This window comes from Anomalospiza imberbis, chromosome 8 (genome assembly GCF_031753505.1).
Source record: "Anomalospiza imberbis isolate Cuckoo-Finch-1a 21T00152 chromosome 8, ASM3175350v1, whole genome shotgun sequence".
In the NCBI taxonomy this organism is placed as follows: Eukaryota; Metazoa; Chordata; class Aves; order Passeriformes; family Viduidae; genus Anomalospiza; species Anomalospiza imberbis.
The window spans coordinates 28,104,190-28,123,667 of NC_089688.1; the positions used below are offsets into that span (position 1 = coordinate 28,104,190).

At 35.7% G+C, this 19,478-nt stretch overlaps 1 protein-coding gene across 10 annotated transcripts in view; it reads left to right on the forward strand.

Moving 5' to 3' along the window:
- The window catches only part of ATRNL1 (attractin like 1), a 431,792-nt gene that overhangs the window by 78,508 nt on the left and 333,806 nt on the right, over window positions 1-19,478 (forward strand). For all 10 annotated transcript variants that reach the window (XM_068198166.1, XM_068198161.1, XM_068198163.1 and 7 more), the window contains exons 10-14: window positions 952-1,106; window positions 8,698-8,782; window positions 10,385-10,593; window positions 12,780-12,898; window positions 18,082-18,214. In XM_068198166.1, the coding sequence (XP_068054267.1) occupies window positions 952-1,106; window positions 8,698-8,782; window positions 10,385-10,593; window positions 12,780-12,898; window positions 18,082-18,214 (701 nt within the window). The remainder of the gene's footprint in view (window positions 1-951; window positions 1,107-8,697; window positions 8,783-10,384; window positions 10,594-12,779; window positions 12,899-18,081; window positions 18,215-19,478) is intronic.

The window sequence follows — 19,478 nt, forward strand, 5'->3', positions numbered from 1 at the left end:
AGATTACTGAAACAATGAAAGGCTATTGGGAGAATGTAAAAGGTATTTTGTACTGGTGATCTAATCAGCTCTTCACAAACATGTCTACAGCTGGTCTGCTTAACTAATTCATCTGGCAAAACCCACAGATGGTTGCTCTCTTCCTTGGTAAGATTTATTTGCTGGGATTGAATCAAGTTTGTATTCTGTTCTTTCTACTGGCCCCACATCTGCCCCTTTCAAACTGTGGCATTGATAGCTCTTGGCTACTGTTGGGGCTGTGCCATTGCTCTGGCACAAAGCAGACCACACACACAGAGGCTAAAGTGAATAAAGACAGAGATCAAAGCCTCAATTGCCTGGACAGTTTTATTTTTTGGCACTGAAGTTCGCTATGTTTGAGTTTACCAGTCTGGATAAGTTTATGAAGCTGTGCAAGTGTTTTTAATGTACCTAGAATGCCTTTTGCCATTTCTTTTTCGGGTCTGAGTGTTCAATTAATTAGGAAAAAAAAAATTTCCTTTTGCAATTTTAAGGATGATATAAATATTATTTTAGCCTTGTAAAGAATTTTTTATTGCATTTCTTGAGCAAAACCTAACATGTCTAAGGATTTATAAGAATAGGAATTAATGCTATAAATGAGTTTTCATTCAATTTTGAGTAAAATTTGCCATATCAGTAATCATTTCTGAAGAATGTAAACATATTAAAATTAATTTCAGGTATATTATTTGGCAAACTGTTTTATTTTAACTAGAAGTGTGATATTTAAAATAAATATATATTTTTTTGTACCATGAGAAAATAGACAATCCTAGAAACAATCTGGTTAAATGTCACTGTATTTATTGAGTAATAGCTATAGTTTTATTATTTTTCTTGTTTTCTGTTGCTTTCATGTATAAATTTTCTTGATGCCTATATGCAGTTTTTCATTTGTTAGTATGTACTTGTTCTTATGTTTTGTAGGACTATTTTGAAAGAAAGCGGCTTTGCAAGATACCTTCATTCAGCTGTCTTAATCAATGGAGCTATGCTCATTTTTGGTGGAAACACTCATAATGATACTTCCCTGAGCAATGGGGCAAAGTGTTTTTCTGCTGACTTTCTTTCATATGACATAGGTATGTATTGTACTGTTTTTTTCTCATTATACTTTTAAATATCAGAATTTTGTTTTCTCTAGTTCAGCTAATGTGATTCTTTATAGTTTTGATCCCAAACACCTTCAAGTTATTTATAAAATTTACAGATTTTTGTTCCGTTTTGTCTGAAGATTTTGATTTGTGGGGCAAGGCATTGCAGCATCCATGCCATTTTCAGGGCCCTGGATATTTTTGTAGTATTTTGACAACACACTTTTGAGGAAGACAAACTGTAAAAAGGCTCTACATGGCACGTGGCATTAGGGCTGAGTGAAGCATGAGGAGCCTTTAGGAGATGATAAAAGGATGTGGATATAAGGATATATAATTTCAAAAGAGTGTGGCTGAGAGCAAAAGAGATTGGTGTTTGTAAATATATGATAAGAATACAGTTGGGAGGAAAACTGTGATAAGACAAGGCTAGGTGGGTGTCAGCTTTCATTCTAGTGAGTGGTTCCAACCCTTTGAGCTGTACACTTAGGCAAAAGCCTCCCTGTAGGATTGTGGAGGCTATAAATAGAAGACAATTTAATGAGTCCATAATCTTTTTCCTATCTTGTGCCACTGCTGTTCTTACCATAAATAATTTTTCCCTTCCCTGATGTTCATGTCCTTATTTTATGCATAGGCTTTAAATATAAACATATAACTTGTATTTGGGCTTTAAATATAATCACACAGCACACACTGGGGCCAAAAAGCAGAGCCTCTTGTCCTGGGAGCCAAAAAAAGGGAAATGTGTCAGAGCAGCCTGGGAAATGAACTCATGCATGCTCCTGGAGAGAATAGCCTGTGGATATTGCCTGGGTCTACTTTTGGCAAGCGTTTATCAGCTGCCTACAGTGGTAGAAGAGGCTGAGACATGATCCTTCTTTCAGGACTAGTTAATGGCTCTTTATGGCATTCACTGTAGATATCAATGCAATGTCTTTGCTTTAATACAAAAAATAATGACCAATTTCAGTACATGGAACATGTATGGGTTATTTCCTGCCAGTTTAAATGGGTGTGCAAATAATACCTTAGCAAAACAGATGAATTTTTTTAATCTAACCCTCTATTTCATATTCCCTAGCTTCTTATAGGCATCTGATGGTGTGAGCTATTGATTTTATTCTTATTTCAGTTTACATGTGGATTTAATTTTTAATGAAACAGAGCTCCTTTCTCATTTTGAAGCATAGTATTATTTATTGGTCTACATTTATTTGTAAATATGCACTTACAGATCAATAGTGTGAGTCATAAGATCTGAATTAATGTAACTTTCTGACTTTCGCATGTCGGTAGTTTTTTATCATCATGAAAATGCTTTATACTAGTTTTTTCTTAAGTGGAACGATATTTTGGTTTGTCTAGTTGGCTATATTTAATTTGGTATTTGGATTCTCTTGCAAGTCACACTCTCCATGTATTACGAAACTGATGAAGTACAAAAGAAATGGATGTTGTAATCACTCTTTGGATGTAGTAATTAATCTTAAAAAATGGACTATATGAAGATTGATTTGATTCAGACTTATTCTTCTGTAATATTCATTTTACCAATTTAGAAACAAATATCACAGCACACATTTGATAAAAACATATTTTTCAGAAAACTTGAAATATTTTATGAAGAATTAATTATGCAATAGGTATATTTCAGAATCTTATTTACTTTGTATTGTGAGTTTTGAACAATGCTTGGAAGAAAAAAATATACGATGCTATCAGCATCACATTTCCTAGATACCTTGCAAGTGATGGAGTGTTAGCCTTGTCTTGTAAAAAATGGGTGCTGTCTAGAAACCAGCTGAATCCTGGAGATAGAGCCTATGCTATTTATGTTCAAGTTGGGCTAGAGAGTACTTTTGATTATCTCTCTTATTATATGTGACACAGTCCTCTGGATAGATTGCTTCGGCTTTTTATTACCCATGAAAACTCTGCTTTTCATAATAATGTGGAATAACTGTTCAAGTGGCTTCATCTCAGTCAAGCTTAGCTTTCTGAAAGGTTGGTTCCTAATGCAGTTTGGTAATCCACACTCCTCCTCTAGTCCAGGCACAGAGATAAGTATCTCCAGAGAGCAATTCATTTTACCACGCTTAGGACAGAGTTACCTTTCCCCCCTTTGCTTTTCTGAATCAGTCTTTGCTCTGTAAATTCTGAGCTTAGTCTATAACAAGTTTTAGACATTTAAATATGCCATGAGTCAAGAGCTCAGTTCAGTAATTTGAAATACCTACTGCATATTTGTCAAAGGTGAAGACACAGTGATGGGGAGGCATTATAAAAGCTGCTAGGTGCTGTAATTTTCATAGTTTAATATTGCTTGATGTATTTACTTATACAGCAGTAAATACATGATAAGAAGACTGCTGCATTAACCAGAAAAAAAGAAAAAAAGAGCTTTAGAAATCTGGCCTTGGTATACTTCTGTTCTCCTTTATTTTTTTTTACCACCAGGTTGACCCTGGGTTGCTCTGGAAGGCCCTTAAAGATCCACAAAGGGTTATTCTTGTAGAGGTCAGGTATTTTCTAACTGTGCTGTTATTACTTCATTAATCTGAAAGAGGAAGCTTGGCAATGGGGACAATCTTTCTGAGGTTGACCTGCAGTTTTCTAAATTATGCAGTTTTCTAAATATTTTATGAGTATTCACATGCAATATTTGCAGATAAAAGTAGATTACTAGATGCACAAGAATCAGAGTTTAAAACAGGTTCTAACTACTGAGACCAGTATTAAAATACGATTAAATAAAAGCTTTTTTAAAGACTAAAGATATTTATTTTAGTTTCTTGCCAAAATGGTGCAGTTAGTAAATATATCTCTGCATGCCTAAGTTCCTTAAGTTGGAGCTTATGAAGTATTCAGTCTCAGTCCTTTTGTTCCACATTTGACAGGTGCTAAGGTTTCTGGATACCCTTGATATGTGCAGAGAATTATTGACAGGAACTCTCTGTAAAAGCCGAACCTGAAATCCTGGGAACATGGCAGCTTTTCTGTGCTTTTTTCTTAGTGGTGGCTGGAGTTCTGCATTGTTTGGATCTGTGGGAGAAGTGCAATAACCCATATGTTTACACTAATAATATACTCCACTATATTTCTTTTGTTACTATCTGGATTTCAGTTTATTATTATGGATTAAATAGTAAATGCAAATTCAATTGCTTATGAAAGACAATATTGCATGTGAAGTATTAAGGTTCTTCTAGGGTATTCAAACAAAGCTTATAAACATTCTCCTATTTTGAAAAAAACTTCTAAATTATTTCATGAGATTGACTTTAGTTCCACTTGTGATCAAATATACTGCTTGTATTTTGTAATAAAAATGAATTGTTTATTCATAAATTGTTTGCTTGTAAAGTAAATTGTTTCACCTCTAGTCTTTGCCATTAACAAAATGAAGTAGTTTAAATATCTGTGAATTTTTTTCCAATATGAACACATCTATTTTTGCAGTTCTCCCTGTTTCTGGAGTTACAAATGGGTATCAATGCGCCATCACAAAGAAAATGTAAATCAGTGCCTGTGAAAGATTAAGTTTTATGCGTTCCTAAGCACTTAAGTTATAAATGCAGTTTTGGTGCAGTCTGTAAGAGCAATTACCTCCATATTGCTGTGCTATTAGAAGAGCAAAGCCATAATAATATAATGCACTAATTGCTCCCTTTAATAGCAAAGCATGAGGTTGTTGATTTCTTTATACTGCTTGGGGAGTCACTGTTATGTGTATACACTCTGTTGTAGATTTTAGTTCTGGAGTTTAAATTCGATTCATGCTTTTATGAACATACTTGCCATTGTGTTTTCCTGAGAGTAAGGAGATTTTTATTATCTGATTAAAGAAAAATATTTATGAAGTGTGGAAAGACTCAGAAAATAAGTTTTCTGCTTGTACATAATTTTCATTATGGTTTTAGCTGTTTATGTTCAGTGTTTAGTTGTCCAGAGTCATAAATGAGAACCAGACAGAAGTATAATGGTGTCCATATGTTGTGAACCAGCATTACTACTTTTACAAAAGAAAAACGAACTTAATAATTATTAAAAATATGTAAAGAGAATATAGAAGCATAAGCTGGCATTGGATTCTGTGTAGCACATTAGGCTGCACTACATTGTTGCAGAGTGTCATTGAGCAGAATAAATACATTGGTATTTCAAATCTATTTAAATAGTTTGAAATTTAGAAATGATTTGATAAATCTAAGCATAAAGTAGTGGTTTCATATGCCTTCTCTTAAAACAAAGCTTTGAATGCAGCAAGAGGTTGTCACTAAATGTGCCAAAATAAAAAAGTGATTCTGGAGGTGATGTATGGAACATTGGTTGCCTCTGTTTTAAAGACTGTCCTGACAACTTTTGCTTCTTATTTTTAACAATACTATTTTTTGTATTATTTTTTCCCCTCTATTCAGTCACATTTTGGTAAGCCTAATTAATTACATTTTTAAAATCAGATTCTGTGTTCAAGTATTTTACTGACACCACAATGTTGATTAGAAATTATTTGGTTGTTTTCTGTTTGGGATTTGTTTTTGGTTTTTTTTCTATAAAATCATTCTGGGAAACCTTCTAGTAGGGTATGAATACTGCTGCAGCATTGACAACTTTCCTGTGAAATGTCCAGGTCATCCTTTCTGGTATCAGTAATGCAGTATGGCTAGTAGGTTGTAGATGAGATGTGCTGAGGCTTGACCTGCTGGAGTGAGGGCTCTGGAGAGCAATACCCTGTGCAAAGTTCAAGTGGGGATTTTCTCAGCCTGGATTGCTTCAAATCCAGTGCATTTCTGTGGTATTTCATCACAGAAATGTGTGTGACTGGCAGTTCTCTGTCAGAGCCACTTCTGTATCATCTGGTAACAATTTAATCTACACCAGGGAGGAGGATGAAGCTTTTCTTTTAATGTTATAATGTGGTACAGTTTATTCTTAAAGCAGAAGCCTTTGTAATAGAAAGAAAATAACCCCTTTATTTCTCTTTGTACTTTTCAGTGGCTAAAAATTCTGCTAATAAGTTTGGAATGAATAATATTGTTTCTTCATCTTTTTAGTAACTGATTCTATTAAAAGCAGAATGTGCTTCCGTGTGCTATGTGCTGTACCTGGTTACAGACAGAACAGATACAACTATCTTCCACTTTCTATCAGTAAAATGCCTTGAGGGCATAACATTTAATGGAGGAAAATATTTTATTCTTTACTGCACAGAGTTTACCATCATTATTAGACTTAATATAATACAAACAACAGACAGAATGCTGTAATATTGATAAGTCATGTTGTAAATAATATTACATTTGCCATTTGTCATTTTTTTTCTTGGAATGGTACAGTGAAGTCTGGAAATTTGAGTGCTTAGAGTTGTTCAAAATGAGTTTGAAGATGATGGGCAGGGATGAATTCTACTTGATTCTTTACTGAAAAATACCAGGAATCAGTTGGCAAGCTATCTGTATTTTGTATTAATCAACTGTACAGAGAAACTCACATCAGGAATTGAAAGCTGAGCAAAAGTATTTCTCTTGCACAGTTCTCTGTTCAGTGTTCAGTAGTCATTGAGAAATCTAGGAGGAGATAAGAGGGGAGGCTATTTGTAATAAGCTTCCCTCCCTCTTTTTTTTCTTGTACTCTATTGAAAAGACCTGCCAGTTTGAAAAATGCCATCAGTAAGAAAGGAATTATTATATCTCCAGCCCTCAGGGGTTCCTCATCTGAAAATCAGCCTTTATTATGGTTTTATGGTCCTCACTTGGTGTTAAATCCCACTTTTTCTAAAATAAATTTCTAAGTACAGGAAAGACTATATATTTATGTTCATAATGTATATGTTTGTAAATATAAGAAAATTAATGTCAATGCTTCCCAAGATCAGATGAAAATTTAGTGTGAGTTTTAAAATCGGATGGAAATTTAGTGTGGATTTCCTAAATTGTTTTCTTTACCATCAAAGGCACACAAGCTCATGCATGCTGTGTCTGTTAATGTGCAGTGACTCAACAGCAGCAAGAACTTGATTTTAAAGTGTAGCTGTAAGATTTTGCTGGTCAATTGTTAAAATGCTTGTTTTTGGTTGAAACTGTTTCAGGAACATCTCTCTGGGATTGTACATACTTTCACTACTCTATTTAAATAGAGAAAATAAGAGAAGAACAATTGTGAAATATGAAATGTATTAATAATTCCATAGTATTATGGTAATATAATGTTAACAATGATAGTGATAGAAGGTAGGAGTTGAGAAAGAAGTAAGAATTTTGGGTGTATTGCTCCCATAAGGCTGTGCATGAAACTTGCTATACTTTCTTCACACTGCTAATTCCATTGAGTCCACCACCCATGACAAAATTACTGCTGTTTGAGCCATCTGCTTTACTCTGGTAATAATTTGCTTTTAGTTTTTGTTTCCAATCTATAAAGAGGTATAATTAATTTATTTATGGCAGCCATGGTCCCACACTGGCTCTCTTTATGGGCTCAGGCTGTGATTTGGTGAAAGCACAAGTCGATTTAGTGGTGTTGCTGCCATAGCTGTGCCATGCTATCCCCTCCTGTGTGCCGAGTCCATCCTCGTGTGACCTTGCACCGAGGTGTTCCAGTGTGCTGTGCTAACGGGATGCTGACTGCACAAGCTGCTGCTGTCAATAATTTTCTGCACTAGAGGTGCCAGAACAGCAGCCCTAGTGGAGTTGAGCTGTTCTGACTGTGGGAATGAAACCAGCTTGGAAGACAGTTTGTTCCTCCTGGATTTATCCAAAGCTGAGGACTGAGGTGTTATGACCTGACTACTGAGAGATGCCCCTACCCAAATTAAAGTGCAAAAACCCTGTACTTTCCTTGAAGTTTCAATCTGTAGGTGCTTCCTATTTCTAGTACTGTGGGATTTGAATATATAAAGTCAGTAAAGTTTAAGTAGGAAATAATGAAGAAAGGAGTAATTGTTCTAAAGAACTAAAACTCTCATCAGGAAAGAAAAATTAAACCACACTGAAACCACATTTGTGTACAGCAGTTTCAAAAGAAATGTGCTTGAATAATTAATTTGTTCTGGAGATCCTGATTCAGCATTCCTCTGAAGTATGTGGAAAGTGATTAGTAGCATACTTAAATCAAGATACCAAAAGTAAGACAATAATGAGATGGGTTGCACATCTGGAGGAGTGATAGTTTATCTTTAAACACTTAAGAAAAGAACTAAGTTCACTGTCATAGATATTCCATGAAATACTTATAAATTGAAACCCTGTAGCTAATTTGAGAGTGTGTAAACATGAGGGCAATATTACTGATCCCTTGATAAAAACAATGGCCAGGGCTTGTTCTTGTGAGTGTTGAAACTGGCTGTGAAGGCAGACGACTGTACGTGTAAAAAAGTGACTCTTCTGTGAATGTCCTGTGGTCTTGATAAATGTTAGGATAGATCAGTGCTGCTGACAGGTTCTTGAAGCATCTACTCACAAATGTATCTTAAAGCAGTTGAGTTGATTTATGCTTGAGTGGTTAAAATATACTTCACATGTATTTTGCTGAAAACTTTTCAAATTATTTGATATATGCTTGGTGTTTTGTCTTTCAGCTTGTGATGAATGGAAGATTTTACCAAAACCTAATCTGCATCGAGATGTCAACAGATTTGGTCACACTGCTGTTGTCAGTAATGGGTAAATGAAGTGTCTCTTAAATTTTCCTTGCCATTTTTCTGAAGGAGAAACCTGTGGCAGAAATCACACTTCAGTGAAGTATGGTTCAATAAGAGAACTGATGTAACTTATTAAAAGGGAAAGTAGTGCTCATCAGGTAATCAGTACAGCTAATCCCCTGTCTGCTGGGGATCTGTTCAGTGACGTTTTAGGTGAACGTTCCAGGGGACTGAGGTGTTTTCTCAGTATTGAGGGCTACACTGAATTTCATATTTTGTACCAACTATAACCCTCAATTAGGTGTGATGGGAGACATCTTTTTCTCTTTGCAGTATGCTATAATTCTTCATTCTTCTACAATCATAAAATAACCATGTAACTAAAATTTGCTGGGAAAATGGAGTGATTTTGATGATACTGATACAGTTATCATCTTTACCACCTGAAGAAGGAAAAGCCTGCCAGCAACTAGATGATATTAAGTTGGAAAAGTTGTAGAAAACAATAGTCAGGTTTAAAGAAATGTATGTTTTTAACTTGTCTCAGCTTTTGTTTTGTTGGTTGCCAACTGGCCTAGTATCTGAAGTTGCAATACTGTAGATCACTGTACCTCTTCTCCATTATTCATCACTCTAATAAAGTCAGTACTGAAGTATTTGTGTGCAACTTATGGATCCTCTATATAAGGATCCTGTATAGGTCAGAAATGAGGTAATGAGTAATGCTACAAATAAGAGTGTGACTGCTTTTCACAAAAATAGCACTAAATTGTAAGTATGTACACAGAGCACTTGACATTAATCAATGAACAGATTTATTTATTAAGACAAAATTGCTTGGAATTAATGAATTCAGCATCTGATAGTTTTTCATTATGATTTGTGTGTTTTATGCCATCTAAGCCTTGTCTGATACTTTGAGAACTGTCACTTTCTATGAACTACATTAAAATACCTTTTTATTTTAAAATCATTTAATGGTATTTTTCATAGGGTTTTTGGTACCAAAACACTGCAATACAAGCTACTCTCCAGATTTCTGCTATTGGTAACTCTGTGATTAATTCTGTTTTAAGGGTATATCATAGAACAGATATAGAGGTTTTCTATTACTGTCCTTTACCTGAGACAGTTAATTCCTAGTTTTAATGAGAAGGGTGAGGATTCAGGTTTAGTCTTTTGGTTCCTGTGTCAGCAGCTACTGCACCAAAAATGTTACCAAAAAGAAATATCCATCTTGCCAATTGTTGCTGCCTGTCTTGAGAAGAATGTTCTTGTTTTCAGCAGGCCAGTATTTCATGCTCTGTTCTCAATATTTAACTGCAAAAATGAGTGCATTCTTCCAAAGCTCTTCGTTCTTTTTTCCAGACATTTGGATATGCCGCTACCTAATCCATACACAACAAGGAGCTTTCAGCAATTTTTTTGTTACTCTCAACTTCCATGGAGAAATAAATTGAAAAAGTAATCAATAAAGGAACCACTGATAGAGTCTTTATTAGAGAAAGAAGAAGATTTTATTTTAATGATAATATATGGGTTTTTAATTGTGCATCAAGACAGATAAGAAATCAAGAAAATGAGACTACAATAACAGTTAAATTTCCTTGTGTTTTCCCAATAGGTCCATGTATATATTTGGGGGTTTTTCAAGTGTTCTATTGAATGACATCCTTGTGTACAAGCCTCCCAACTGTGAAGCATTCAGAGATGAAGAGCTGTGCAAAAATGCTCGTCCAGGAATAAGGTGTCTGTGGAACAAGAAACATTGTGAATCTTGGGAATCTGGACATGCTAATAATATCCTTAGAGCAAAATGTCCCAAGAAAACAGGTTAGTGAATTCTAGTCAGGTTTGTAATGCAATGTAGGAGATGGGGGTGGGCAATCCCCAAAGAAGCAACCATGTGGAAGTGGTCACTGGAATGTTAAGTGTTCCCCCCTGAGAATACCCAGTGCAAGAGTTCTAGTTTTTTAAAAAAATCATTCAGTTGTGGAATCCTTTTGTATTTTACATGCAAAGAAGTAGATGCAAAAGAGCACAAGTTTAAGGTGCTAAGGCAGAGCAGAACAGTGAAAGCACAAATGGGCACTGCAAGCGATACCTGGTATTATGAGCATATGGCACTCCCATACCTGTATGTGCCCAGTAAGAGAGGAAAGCATCACTGCTTCAAGCAGATTACCTATGAAACAGAAGGATTTGTACAGAACAATATAGTATAGGCACAGCTGGAAAAATCCTGAGGTAAACAAGCCCTTTGCAGTGTGTCAGATGGGTTCAAGTTTGTCATATGAATTTCTCTGTGGCATTGTGATGGCTGTATTGTTTGAAACAGCAGTTTACTGTTATGAATAACTGTTCCAACCTATTCCTAAGTATTTTGGCTTGTCACAAATAAATTGCTTGTGAAAGTGTTGTTCTTATATGTCACATGAACAGAATATTTATCCCTGCTACATGCACCTGCTATTTTTTTCTGTGCATCTTTCCTTTCAGCACAGTGTAAAATTGCTTCCCAAACTTTGGCTGTGTGCTGTGTGTACAAACTGCCATACAATTAAACTGCCAGTCTGTGTTTAATGTTTGTTGAAAAGTTACTGGCACTGTTATTAATCAATACTTTAAGACATTTTATTTTTCTGATAGCTTTTACTTGTTTCTAGACTGGCTATAAAGTCTCAAACTCAGGAAAAAAAAAGGTGTGTGATATAACAAAAACATTATCCAGGTACAGTTTTCTGGAAAATGGCTTTTATACAGTTTCAGAACTGTTAGAGATCTACAATCTAGAATGTTCCATCTTTATAGAAAAAGAAAAAAGAAACTTGTGGCACTATATTCAAAAGTAATACAGACAAAAGTGGATTTTATAAAAAGCTGATCACAGCAACAGGTGTTTATAAAATCCAAGCAAAACAAAGCACAGACAGGCTGAAGGAAAATAAAAGAGTTAGAGCAGTTTCTCAAGTACAGGTGCTGCAGTGGAAATAAAGTACAGCTCAACTTGGAAGAATTGAGGTCTGTGTAATTCCAAGAAGAAGAATTTGTGTGAAAAGCACTGTTTCACTGCTATCAAATTTTTCCAGTATCAGACAGTAATTTTTTGCCAAAAGCCAATTTTTCATATATTCTTTTACATTACTTGGCTCAGTTGTTACCTGGTTGAGAGTATCATCTGAGAAACTGCTGATGGTCAATGTTAAAGGAATAAGCAGAAATTTTAGTGGTTTTCAAAAGATCGATTCTTGGATGACAAGACTTCCCTGGCAAGAGAATCTTTTAAGCTTGCATGCACCTGAAACTAAAGAAGCCAAACCAAACAGGAATTGAACACAGTAATCAGTATAGGAAGTGATACAAATTCTTGTATTTTGCATCATGGTAATTTTTAAAACCGTGCCTCCTTTAAAAAGAAGTAATAATTTGTATCCTAAATGATTTTACATAACCTGAATTTTAGTCCAAGTCCCATTATTAACTCTTTTTGAAATACTTTTTGTAGCTAAAGGACAGAGCTTTAACTTACCAGTCATTATTAAGTTTATAAACTAATTTGCAAAGATTTAAAATGTCAGTGTGTTGTTCATATCTGTCTTAGATTGTTTTATTTACTACATTTGTCTCATCTTCTTGCATAGCCATCTAATATTTTTATAGAATCCTACGTTTGAAGAAATCTTTTTTCCATGTTAAAAGAGTGAAGGAAAAATACTTGAAAGAAATGTTTCATACACTTAAATTTTGCATTGTGCTAAGAGAGCTTGCATGCTGTAAATTGGTGAATATTTTGTTAGTTGATATGAGACTCACGAACCTTCAAATAAAATTGTTACTGAAGGAATTTTTAAAGGAGTAAATCCTATTAACTGAAAAGAATTAATTTCCTACAGTAACTTAAACCCCTATGAATGGCTAGAGTTCAAGTGAAGGCTGTAACAGAAAAAGCTCTGAGGAAGTGTCAGAGAGGTGGCGTTATTCTCCTTGTGTGGGACGTTTCTGTTTGATTTGTGTGGCAGCTGCTGCAGACGACAGATGTTACCGGTACACGGATTGCGCCAGCTGCACCGCCAACACCAATGGCTGCCAGTGGTGCGACGACAAGAAGTGCATTTCAGCAAGCAGTAACTGCAGCATGGTGAGTCCTCGCAAATCTCAGCATGTTAGCAGTACTTCTCCTTTCCTAGGTCTAGTAGATTAGTAGTTGCTTGTTTTCAATACAAACAAACTTGTTTTCCAGGCTTTTGAGCTAAAAGTGTTGCAGAAGGCAGAGTTGGACTGCAGGAAAAAAAATCTATTTCAGGGTAAAACAAATATTCTTCAGGGTTGTGTTGCCTACTATATATTTCTTAAGACAAATACTATTATTAATTAATGACATTTGAAAAGTCACAGAGTCATTATTAACTTGGATTTGTACATATGTGGTGTACAGTAAACAGGCAGAAACCATGGAATCCCATCAAGGGAGCTGTTTGGTTTTTGCCCTTCAAACAGGACCAGGCCAGTCTCATTAGTCATGGTCTTCTGATCATTGATCATCATAGAAATAGTTTTCTTTGCCATGGAGTCACTTGTCATCTCATTAAAGGAATAGGAGCTTCTGTAACCATGAGGCCCACTGGCTTCTGATAATTTGGTTCTGGTCTTTTTAACTACAAACCATCAGATCATATAGATTCATGCACGTTTATAGTTTTTTTAATATTGCCTAGTGCCATGTTTTATACTTTGTTGTTGTTCACCAGCTGCTGCATCTCTTCCTTGTTAATTTGATTTTTGTCAAGCTTATAATAGTGTTTTAGAATTATAAATTTTGCCTCCTTACACTTTTCAGCTATCCACAGACAACTGGCTGTACTTGAGTTCAAAATCCTTTCTTGACACACTTTCATTAGTAAAAGTATCTTGGTCTTTGGCTTGAACCTGATGCAAATCAATCTTGTTCTCCAGACGAATTAAGGTGTGAGTTGGATTGATTGTGACTCAAATCTTGCCCATTCAGAGTGAGCACAGCCAGCTCTAATCACTGGCATTTGTAGCTAGTCACTACTAATAAAAGCAATGCAGACACAAATTCATCAGTAGTCATTTTAGAAGTCTGTCAGAGGGATTTCACATTCCAGGCACTAATGGTTAGTTTCCTTTTTGATCTTCAAGGGCCCTTCTTTTCCTGACACATTGTTCTCCATTAGGTGCTAATTTTCAAACCGTGGTTTTCAGCTCTTGAACAAAGAATAGTTGCTAAGGAGCAGACCATCTTCATTCCTAATAAATGATCTCTAACAAACGCGGAACACTAGGTATTTTAGCACAACCTTCTTGGTTCAGTGTCCTTCTTTGACAACCTTTCATGGCTAAGATTGTCAGCTTAATTAGCAGACGATGCTCCAGTCTGCTCTGTATCATTTCCTGTCTTTTATTTAGGGTTTGAAGTGGATAGCAAAGGCTGTTAGTGTAGTTACTGAAGAATGGGGTAGGAAAAATTCATCAAAATGATTTCTGGAAAGAGATGCTGTCATAAATGGAAGGTGGCTGTTGTAAAACTAGTCTATTGGCCGTGAGATGATGGAGGCAGAATTTTGCAGCTTCGATAAAACCTACCAAAATAGCATCAACAGAATGGCACCATGTGGAAAACCAGAATGAATCAGGCTGATTATCCATTTTTGTAGACTGCTACTTCTGGACTAGGCCCACAGACAAAAATGTTGTGACAGCACTGTGATGGGATAACAAGCTGTAGACTTAGGAACATCACAAGGAGCCTTTGCAGCTGTACAAAGGCCTTGATTTATGACTTAGATCATAGAACTCCAGATGAGAATGACAATCATGTTTTATAATCTGCTGCTGTTGCCTCAAGGAAACTGGCCAGTTTACTAAAGATATGCTGTCAACCAGTTTGGCATTGGCCTCATGGTCACAGATATCTGCAAAGCAGATACTGCAAAGCGTGCCTACTCTGCTGATTGGAAGGCCTGTAAAATATGAACATTTCCCTGAAATAACTCTAGTCGGACAGATGGACTTCATGGGTAGTGCTAATGCATTGATGATGCACATTCACCTGCCTTGATCACCCTCTGATGTGAGCCAGCACACTAACAGAATACTGGATTCCCATCCTGTGCAGACTCATACATCATCAAGGTATAGATCATATAGATCATGTATATCACACTCATATCTGATGTCATTGCAATGACTGGTTGATCTACTTAATATGTTTATGAAGCTGTATTCACCCTCTGTCTGCACATAAAATGCTTTATCTTGCATCCTGTGAAAATGATACTCCCTTGCTGCTAATCACATTGTGCAGAAAATTGACTCTATTTTATAATGGAAACAAGTCTTTACCAAAAAAAGAAAAGGCTTTGTGGGAGAGATTAATTTCATTTTAGATTGCTGCACCTTTACAAGATGTCATTTTTCATGAAGTAGTACCATGGAAGAGTAAGCTCCTCCATGAAAGCAAAATCTTTGAGACCAGCCACGCTCTTACTGCCAGGAGCAGTCTCTGAATTTGTGTTGGTCCCCAAATGGGAAATACAATAATGCCCCAGCTGATAATACTTACCTAAGTACAGCCCAGACTGGTGTGTGATTTAAGAGTTCTTTATCTGAGTGTGGCAACATAAAATAAACATTGTCAAATCCATCAAGGGGATGATAAAGAGCATTTTGCCAAGGAAATGGGATACTAGAGGAGGCTTCAAAGAGACCTATAGTCTTACATTGTTAAATAATTTCACACAGTGCCTTAAAGACAAGAATCCCTGTTTTTTTGTAATGTTTGCATCGCTTCCAGAAAGCTCCTTCTTTCACAGTGGAAGGCCTTGGATGATACACTAATACCCATAACAGTAATTATGGCAATCTGCCCACATTTGCGGAATTCAAAGAATAGTCAAGAGGAAATATATAAAGTAGTAGAAGGAAATATGAATAGAATAAAATTTATCTTGGAGGAAACAAAGAAAATTTATGAGTAAGAAGTACCCAATAGCAAGTTTTGGGAGTAGCTTCAGGGAAATAATAGTGAATCTATAAATTAATAATTTACATTTACACTAGGCAAACGAGACAAGGTTATACTGTTAACCTGAAAAAATCCAGGAGGAGGAGAGAGGTACATAATTTAATAGTGATTTCTGAAATTCTAAGATAAACTACTTTAGTATTTTCATTCTCCAGTAAATATTCAGAAAATCACTGCAGTTCATAAGTCTGTCTATATACTACCATATCAGGATCAGTACTTAAAAAAATCTAAGTAAATCAGACACGAGGGAGGCTTTATACATAACATGATTTACTCATGCTTTGGTGTGTAAACATTATAAATATCCTACAGCAATATAGAAGTTCTGTAACAGATGGACTGTCATCTTTCTGAATTTCATTGGGTTTGGTAGTTTAAGTTATAACCTTAATATTGTGTTAATATGAATTACCTATTGGATTCACATCTACATTGTACTAATGAGATTTTCAGGCAAGCAGTGTTTAAATTGGATTTAAGGGAAATAAATGCTGGGAATAAGGGAATACAACAAAGAATATTATTATAGAACAGTCACTAGTACTTTGAATTTGATTTTAAACATTAAATAACCAGCGCACAACAAGCTTCATGATCAGAAAGTAATAGAACAAATATCTCAGCATAGGTGGAAAATTGTAATCTGTATGTAATACCCCTGAAGAGTATATAATTTAAAAAAGAAATCAGAATGCTTAAGGGTATGTCAAAATTAAATGTTAAAAGTATTAGTTGAGCTATTGTAAATGAGCAGATGGTGGTTACTTGTGCTCTAAATTTCACTTTAAATCATTTCTCAGAAAGTTTTGTGAGTATGTTTCATGACTGAGTGAAACTAAATGGGAGTTTGTACCAAAGATTTCTTTTGTGCTTTACTGTTGTGTGCATTTTTGGCCTAGATAGTAACAAGTCTATTACTTGCTGGCATTGCCTTTGGCTCTGTTTCTTGTTGTGGTGCAGATGCCTGCACATAGACCTGCTTCTCTGCTTCTTTTTGCTTCACAGTAGCCTTTCCTATAGAACAGAAAAAAGTCAGGACCTCTGAAAACAAACTTACTGGTACGCATCTGATCCATTAAAGGCAAAGAATAAAAATACAATAAAATGCCTCAACAGCAGTGTTGTTCAGCTGGAATGAAGCTGGTTCTGTGTAAGACTGAGAATTCACTTTCACAAATGCATTATTTCAGGACTTTAAAAAAAACAGAAATAAAAGGAGACAGCTTTTCTCCCCCCTGCCCTATCACTGCCATATTCCAGTACCAATCACTGTGTAACTTATTGTCATGCAGTCCCTTTATAAGTTGTTTAGTCATACTCCTGGAGACTAGTAGAAAGGAAAGTAACCAACATTTTCAGTAAATCCTGCATTTGCTATCCAAGTGCAATTCATTATTGCTGCCATGTATTATTTTAATCTTTTGTTGTTTAAGAGAGACAAGACTTGTTAGGGTTTGACAGGAGGGAGTCCCAGAGGTCCCTTCCAATCTCACCTGTTCTGTGAGTATAAAGCTGTTTTGCATTAGGACTTACTTTTAATTATTACCTTGAAATTAAGTTGGTAGAGACAGCCTTATAGGAGAGCTGATGAATTGGCTGAGGATTTAGGGCAGTTCATTAAATAAGGTATCAATACAATGTCTTAATTAAAAGTACTATTCAGAGGGAAGAAAGATTTGTATTCAAAATGTCTAACTTGGAAGACGTCAGTTTTCAGGAAAAAAAATAAACTGACCATATCCAATAAAAGCCCCCAGGTAATAATTCCTTCAGTGTTTACTGCTTTTCTTGTATACCAAGGTACCAAAGGAACAAAGTTATCCCTGGTTTTATGTCGTGTATGGAGCATATTCTTGCACCTTCAGTCAGTTATATGTAATTATTTTGCACCTTGTGCCATTTTTTAAGTTCAGTATGACTATTTTTGTTGCTTTAACCTGCATAGGATGAAATAATTTAGTGAAAGTATAACCCTAAACTATCTAAGAAATAAATATGTAGTTCAGTTTTTTAATCTCTTCCTGCTCTCTATACAGGGAGTTGGCCTCTTCAATTTGACACTCATAGTTGTGTAGAACAAGTGGCGTGATTTGTGCTCCAGTGTTGCATTCTGCATCTGGTAAAGGATTCTAGATAAGGAGCTTAAATTCAGCCCACTTTTAGGTGGCCACGACTTTCTGGGAGGGGTCTACCTGCTCTGTATTTTCATTTTGACTTCTGTTCTTTTAATAAAAGTCTGCTTGTGATGCTGCTTTGTCTGTTTGCTTTTACAGTCTGTTAAAAACTACACGAAATGTCACGTGAGGAATGAGCAGATCTGCAATAAACTGACGAGCTGCAAGAGCTGCTCCCTGCACCTGAACTGCCAGTGGGACCAGCGGCAGCAGGAGTGCCAGGCACTGCCCGGTAAGGGGACGCTGCTGCTCACAGCAGGTTTCAAAACCCAGAAAATCTCCTCTGTCCTTGCCAGAGAATGCTTGTTCATGAGCAGACATGCGTTGGTTTTATTCGTGCTCGCTCCCCCTGCCTGTCTGTGCCTGTCCAGGTGAACCCAGATGTGATTACAGCCCTGATTGGGGTGTCAGCGCTACCTTTAATCAAGTTAGGGCAGATAATGGCATTAGTGAAGGTGTGGTGACGTCTGCCTCTGCACAGGCCAGAGATGAGCTCTGGCCCTCGGGGAGCAATGCATGCAGAGCTGAACGGCCGTTCTGGGGCTTCTACTCTTCCATGGACACTGACATTGTTACTTTTGCTAGTTGGGGTTTTACCTTAAAAGTTATAATTCAATTATACTTCAATTTTCCTGGGCAGTTAGGGCCCAAGATCTAGTTTCTTGATTGTCTAATGTTGGTACTACTATAAAAACAGTGAATATTAAAATGCTAATATGAAATCTTCTCAGAAGATGACTGTTAACATTCTGAAATAGTATTTATTTTGTATTCATAACTACATATATGGAGTTAGATGTCAGAACCTTTTCCATTTGATCTTTATGTCCAGATGAAGTTAATGAATACTTTTTTTTTAACAGAGATGATTCATTAAATAACCAAACTTATTCTCTGCAGTTCAAAACTGTATTTACGTCATCTTTATAGATTGACTATAACTGTTGCTCTTACTTAGCTTTTAATAGTTATCTGAGTCTGAGTAATGCTGTAAAATGCTGAAGAGAAATATTTTCTGAGATGTTACCTGAATTTTCAATCATTTGGATTGCATTGGTATTTAGGCAAATATAAATGCAAAGGTATGATAAAACAAGGATAGTATAAAGTTGTGATTTCTTAATTCTAGGACAGTTATTAGATTTTGAAATTTACATAACACTTAAATAAAAGGAGTTGTTAAAACTATTATTTATGTACGTAATCTTATCTTAATATTTAGTTGTGCTCAATTCTGAATACAAGGAAGAAATAGTAATATTATTCAGCATAAAAATATTATGCTGAAACTTAGCGTATGCCTTATAATTATTTTTTAAATTCTTAGAAGCTTCTTTCTGCAACAATACAGTATTCTATGCGATGGTATTTGGTATTTCAGAATTTACGTGATGTGATAAGGGAAATTGAGTGTGGGATGCATTTTGATTTATGATCTCAGGAGGATAAAATTCAGACTCCCTTGTGTTTTTTCAAAGTTTTTTTCGAATCAGCTT